Source organism: Sebastes fasciatus, chromosome 13 (genome assembly GCF_043250625.1).
Source record: "Sebastes fasciatus isolate fSebFas1 chromosome 13, fSebFas1.pri, whole genome shotgun sequence".
NCBI lineage: Eukaryota > Metazoa > Chordata > Actinopteri > Perciformes > Sebastidae > Sebastes > Sebastes fasciatus.
In genome coordinates, this window is record NC_133807.1 from 27,089,549 (window position 1) to 27,096,306 (window position 6,758).

At 41.3% G+C, this 6,758-nt stretch overlaps 1 protein-coding gene across 1 annotated transcript in view; it reads right to left on the reverse strand.

The window, feature by feature from the left end:
* Positions 1 to 6,042, reverse strand: part of cyth1a (cytohesin 1a) — a 51,281-nt gene extending 45,239 nt beyond the window's left edge. Inside the window, exon 1 of the mRNA XM_074656590.1 lies at positions 5,764 to 6,042. Within this exon, the coding sequence (XP_074512691.1) occupies positions 5,764 to 5,782 (19 nt within the window). The 5' untranslated portion in view covers positions 5,783 to 6,042. The remainder of the gene's footprint in view (positions 1 to 5,763) is intronic.
* Between the last annotated feature and the right edge of the window lie 716 nt (positions 6,043 to 6,758).

Consider the following 6,758-nt stretch of genomic DNA (forward strand, 5'->3'; position numbering starts at 1 on the left):
ACGGCTATGACATCACCTCTGATCTAACAATCATTGCCCAGTTCATCGCCTCGTGGGGGCCGAGTGCCTCGGAGTGACCCCTGCATGAACTGCAAAGTCAGTCCTGACCACGTTATAATGCTGCAGCTGCACATCACCCAGAAGAGCAGCCTTGTCACAGGAGGAACAGCAGCACGCCACACGGTGAAGTCAGCACAAATATCTTCTCGTTTTTTAGTATGCATCGTATTCCTCCACTTCCTCTCGGCTCCATGTTACCTCGCTGAATGAGAGTTTGTTGTCAGCACCTCACTGAGCACAGTATAAATAAGTAAACAGACAGACAGAGAGATAAATACTGTGGATAGATGGATAGATGGATAGATGGATAGATGGATAGATGGATAGATGGATAGATGGATAGATGGATAGATGGATAGATGGATAGATGGATAGATGGATAGATGGATAGATAGATGGATAGATGGATAGATGGATAGATGGATAGATGGATAGATAGTAGGTGTGTAGAGTGCACTCGTCAGCTGAGTACCTCGCTGGCAAGGTCAAAAATACATCATTTCATTGCTGTAAATGGAATAACGTCAGTGTATTACACTGAACTGTCAAGTGGCCTGAGTCCACATAGCAAACTGTAAGTACCCTAATGAACGCCATGAAGGCAGATTAGCCAAAGCAATAACAGTATATTTCAATTCATTATGCTCAATATTGCCCCACAAGGTCTAGCAGATTCTTTTAGGCAAAGTGCAACACACAGTTAGAGACAGACAGCCTGGACGTCCCTTATTAAAGGTTCCCTGTGGAGTTCTTGACATCTAGTAGCGCTGTGGAGTAGTTTTTCTATGAGTGGGTCTCCCTCTATGAGTGGGTCTATCCTTTTGTGGCTGGGCTCAGCCTTAGAGATAGGGTGAGGAGCTCAGACATCCGGAGGGAGCTCGGAGAAGAGCCGCTGCTCCTTCGCGTCGAAATGGACCAGCTGAAGTGGTTCAACATCTGATCAGGATGCCTCCTGGACGCCTCCCTTTGAACACGCTGGAGAGATTACATATCTCGTCTGGCCTGGGAACGCCTCGGGGTCCCCCAGGAGGAGCTGGAAGACGTTGCTGAGGAGAGGGACGTCTGGAATTCCACGCTAAGCCTGCTGCCCCCGCAACCCGGCCCCGGATAAGCGGAAGAAAACCGGATGGTGGGTGTTACACTTCCTTCCGCAACAGCCCCATCGGTTGGGACGGCATTTTCAGCTGTCACCGCCGTATGAGAGCAGTGCAGATTAGCGGCCGTGAGCTAGCCAGTGGGGCACGCTCACATGCACGAACATGCACTAAAAGCACGGCCAGCCCGGATATGTCAACAAAGCGCGAAGAAGCTCTAAATACAACACACACAGAGGGAGAGCGTCGGGGTGCCGCATCGCCTTGTCTGGGTTTATTTCACAACAATGACCCGCTAGCTGTACATCATCCCGCTTATTAAGCGACTTCTTACTTAAGAAATCAATAATTTGATACAAAAATGGTCCACCAGAGTCCAAGATCAGAACTGTGCCCATAGCAACGGTCTGCTATAAAGAAATACGCCATGATTGACCAAACAGAATTGAGTATTCAACAAAGCAGCGTAAAAATCCACTATATCATTATAGCAAATAGTTTGCTGCTATATTAATGCTCTGGATATACCGTGTAGAGCACAGTTTGCAGGGGAAACATGTTACTGTCTGCCCTCTATAATAGCATAATTGCTATAAAACTCACTCCAATCCACAAAAACTTATTACTAATAAAGCATAAAAAAAATACATAGTTGCTGTTCTGCAGCTGATCCTGCAATCTCTACCTCCAGGTGGAAGGTATTAATTAAAAACTTCCTACAGCAATCAATACATGTTCACACTACAACAATATCTGGTGCAGCTGCATGTATGTGGTTAAAGTGCATCATGAGGCAAACATCTCCACAGTGGCAGCTGAGATGTGATTTCCTCTGCACGGCGCTGCGTACTGTACTGTACTGTATGTAGTCCCGGCCTTGAACTGGACCCACATGAACACTTTACTTGAGCTGCTATGCATACATGCCACCAGGTGGACATAGCAGAGAACAACACCTTTATTCTTAGCTCACTATAATATACAGGCCAGAAGGCTTCAGTCACACACAAACAAGTGAAGTTTACAATACAGACAGATTGAATTCCTCTGTGGTTGAACAACTCGTGTAAGCAGACAAAACATCAGCAGGAGATTCTGATGAATATCACTCATATGTTTGTCCTCAAACAGTTAGACAAGTCCTCTGTTCTGTGTGATGAAAGCGTTTCCCCATTTGGGTATAAAACCTTCAGAGAGCTGGCTGATCTGTGTTGGTGGAACTCCTACATAGCAGCACTGTTAGCATCACCTCCAGTGACTAACAACCGGCCGGGTGGGAGCAGAACGAGCACCTATGTTGGAACAACTCACCAGGATAAAGCTTGACAGGCTAAATATGGATTTGTTTCAGCTGTCTGAGAGCTTTAATATCCTCCCTTTGTGTTGCTTCTCTTTATCAACATGATGGAAGACAAAAGAGATGCTGTTTTTTTTATCATGACAATAATTATTTCTGGATCTGACATGGTTACGTGAGAAGAACAACTGCAGCACACAACTGTGAAGAGACAGATTTCAACTTCTCCTTTTTTTATCTTTTGATTTTCACACTTTCTTTCGAACAGGAATATGATATGTCTGCATAAGTCCACTGAGAGTTTGCTGCTGCTGCTTTGACAGTTTTTTGTGCTTTGAACGAGAGAGGAGTGAACCTGTCTAATCCCCATGGGTAAAGAGACTACCGTGACAGTATACATAAAATAAAAACATATCACAAGCCAGTAGAAGCAGCTATATTACAAACCGAGAGAGGCGTGATGACACCCATAATAACCACAGCAACCAATGCGTATACTGCCGCTATAGTGCACCACACCTATAAAACCGGCACACTGCTTCCTTTGTGTACATAAATTCCGTGATGCAAACTGAGCTGCATTGACAGGTGCAGGTAGGTGGCAAGAAAAGCACAAAGAGATAAAACAAAGTCACTTTTGACAACGTGCAGCTCAAAGTCTTTGAAGCGAGTCTTGAAATGGAGCTATGAATCCAGAGACAGTTCAGGGCAACATCACAGGAACGGAGTGCACAAGCAGAGTGCGTTAATCCTGTCATACATTTTAGAATAAGACACCGAAACTAAGGCTGTAAAATACACAGATTATCCTCACAAACAGAACACGGTTTTGTTGCATAAGTCCACATTAATAATAAAATAGAGGAAACACAGCTGTGCCATAATAAAATAGAGTCAAGTCTTTGACAGCGGATGGATTATTTCTATCCTCTCCTTCTCAGACTATGATGAAAAGTGACAGTGCTCAAGAGATGATATGACTTATATTTACTTATTTAGCTCCACAAAGCGGCTGATTTAGAGGTGTGAGGGACAGGCAGGGTGTTATTTGAATGCGCTGGGAGCTTCAGTATGTACCTTCTCTTTTGCCTCACACTTCAGCAGATAATTACATAACCGTCGGCTGATTCTTCGGCTGCAAATAGGAAAGTACTAAGAAGGGAAGACGACTGCGAGTAAATATGATTATCCTTCTTGGGAGCAAACATGCTGAATGCCAGAACTGTGTTCCTTAATGTGTCAAAAACCCATCAAAAAGCAAATACTTTTAGTCCTCTTAGAGGAGCTCATTATAAGATTATGACCTTTGTATTGTTGTTAGCGCGCAGGCTAGCTCTCCAAACCTGCAACCTCCCAGTTACCATATAATGTAACTGGGAGGCTGCAGGTTTGGAGAGCTAGGTAAGCTGCAGTGGGTAGAGTTGGAGCAATTATGATTAAAAAGTTATTTTTATAAAACGGTCATTATATCCTGACAGCATGAGACAGGTAATCTGAAAGAAATCATGTGCCTTTGTGTCCTCCGGTGCTCCTAACGGCGTCTGCAAGATTTCAGAGACCAGAGGAAAACAACCAATCAGAGCCGAGTTGGAGCCTTGCCGTCTCTGAGCAGCTGTCAATCACTTGCAAACTCCGATCAAATGGTCAAACCAGGCAGCGCTGATCAAATATGAATCAATATTCTGTTACTGTAATGTCTATTTCTCGCCTCAAATGTGTTCAGAAACATCTTATAGTGTACTGTTTAGCTGTAAAATGAGAACTAATAAACACATTTTTTTAAAAAGGCAAATACTTTAGATTGGTAAGTGTAACATTAGCACAATTTCCACAGCATACATCTTTTATTTCTACTTACATTAGATTCTTTACTTCTTTTATCTCTTATATGACTCACAGAAAGCCATGTGGGGTACCGGCCCTCCCTTCTTTCTACAGAGCATCAGTTTTGCAATGAGGCCATAGCTGGTGTTTCTATTTTGAGATGCATTAAGCAAAGAAAAACTAAATAATTGAGACGAAGCCTCTATCATAGCCTGAGATGAGCCATCAGATGAGCCAGCTCATCCTGGCCTGACATCATCACCCCTATTTACATGATGTCAGGACATCGGACTTCCTGTAAAGATGGTTTTATAGCAGTGAGGGGCAGCTTTATAAGAAGGTGGAACTGTGTCATCTGAAGAGCCAGCATGATATAAATAAATCAGTTTGTATATTAATTCCCATAAGACTATTTTTTTTATCTTTCTCTGCAAATATGTGGATTTCTACAGTGCTGTCATAGCTGCAGTGCAATGCTTAATAATTTATTTCATATCCTGCTACACTCGATTCGACTGTTATGAGGCCGTTAAATAGGCGTTATCAGTCACTATAAGCTCCATAGATGTGGGTCAGTAAGGGCCTACTACGCCTATATGTTGTAAAAGTTCAAGTGAAACTTAAAAGAACCATGTTCTAACATAAAACTGAATGAAACATCACATTTTGAACACAAACAAAAACGCTTCTTTAGGCTTAGGCAAAAAAAAATACAACTTCGTTAGGTTTAGGTAAAAAAAACAGTTAGGTTTAGGAAATAAAACTACAACTTCTTTAGGTTTAGGCAAAAAATAGTTAAGATTAGGCAACATAACTACAACTTCTTTAGGTTTAGGCAATAAAACCTAAACTACAGTTGTGCTGCTCCCAACTTCTTTAGGTTTATGCAACAAAACTAAAACTTCTTTAAGTTTAGGTAAAAAAAACACTTTGAGAAAAACATAGTGCTTTGGGTTAAAATAACTACAAACAGAAAGACAACTATGTTTGCTAGAGGTCGCTGTTGTGTTCTTTTATACCGTCTTTTGGTGATCTACCAAGATAAAACCTACTAGTGGGTGTAGTAGGCTCCTATTGATCCACATCTATGGGGCTCATAGCGACTAATAACTCCTATTTAATAGCCTGACAACAGTCTAATCGGCTGCCTTTCTGCAGCGAATGCTACAGGATGCACCTGTTTTCAAGGCTACTTCCTTTCCTGTGCATGCATTTCAATGTAATCAACATGAGTCCCTTTAAGACTTCAGGAAATAATACACATGCACACACAGTCATGCAACAGTCCCAGCAGGCAGGCAGCCAGGCAGTCAGACTGGCAGCAGCAGTGTGATCATATCTATGCTCAGTAGACTGTCTGTCATTTCTGCAGCCTATCTATCACTTGGCACTGCAGAGCACGAACAGCTGTAGACAGACAGCAATGCTAGAAAAACAAACTGTCAGGGGGGCAAAAGCGTCCACAAATATGTAAGAGTGAAGACAAACCGTGATTCTCCCCCTCCATCCTGGTGGTCCTGATGCTGCTGCAGGCGTCACAGCCCGGGGATAGTAGTCTCTCTCTCTCGCCAAGCGCCCGCAGCGATCCGGATATCTTCCACCTTTCCTCCTTTCCGGTCTCCTCTCCTCTTCCTTCCTGCGTTCACCTGGTTTCAACTTAAAAGAACGGCTCTCTCTCCGGCTGTAGGCCTACTTTTTCCAGCTTGTTGCCGTTTTGTTTGCCCCTAGTTGCCGTATAAAACGTGTGAGTGTGTGTCGATGTTGTCTGACTGCTGATGTGAATCCAGAGCAGCCGGTGCACGTTAGCCCCGCCCACTCCAGATGTGATGTCACGCATGTGTCACGCTCTAACTTTAACTTAACAACTTTACTGAACTCTCTATTACCTAATGTTAAAAACAACAAGATCTTTATGTTAAATTAATATAATATAATGCATATAACACAAAACTCTGGGATTATAAAATGTAAATGTAATTATTTTAGTTTTGTCTTTTTTTTTTTTTTTTTATTGTATCTGTTTGTACTTATGTATAAGAAATAAAGAAAGTACAAAAAAAACACTTGCTGAACTCAAATACATTTTATTTGAACTCTGAAAGGACTTAAACTTAATGGACATTTTTTTATTATTATTATTATTTTTTTTTTTGTTAAAAAAAGTTAAAAAAAAATAATTAAAAAACTTTGCTGAACTCTCTTACCTAATGTTAAAAACAACAAGCCATTAAGATCTTTATGTTATTAAATTAATATATTATAATGCATGTAACACAAACTCTGGCATTATAAAATGTAAATGTAATTAATTTAGTTTTGTCTTCTTTTTTTTATTTTTTTTATTTTGTACTTATGTATAAGAACATGTGTAGTCTACAATAAAGAAAGTACAAAAAAAAATAACAAACCAAAACAAATACATTTTATTTGAACTCTGAAACGACTTAAAATGAATGGACATTGGACTCCCTAGCTTGTAGTTT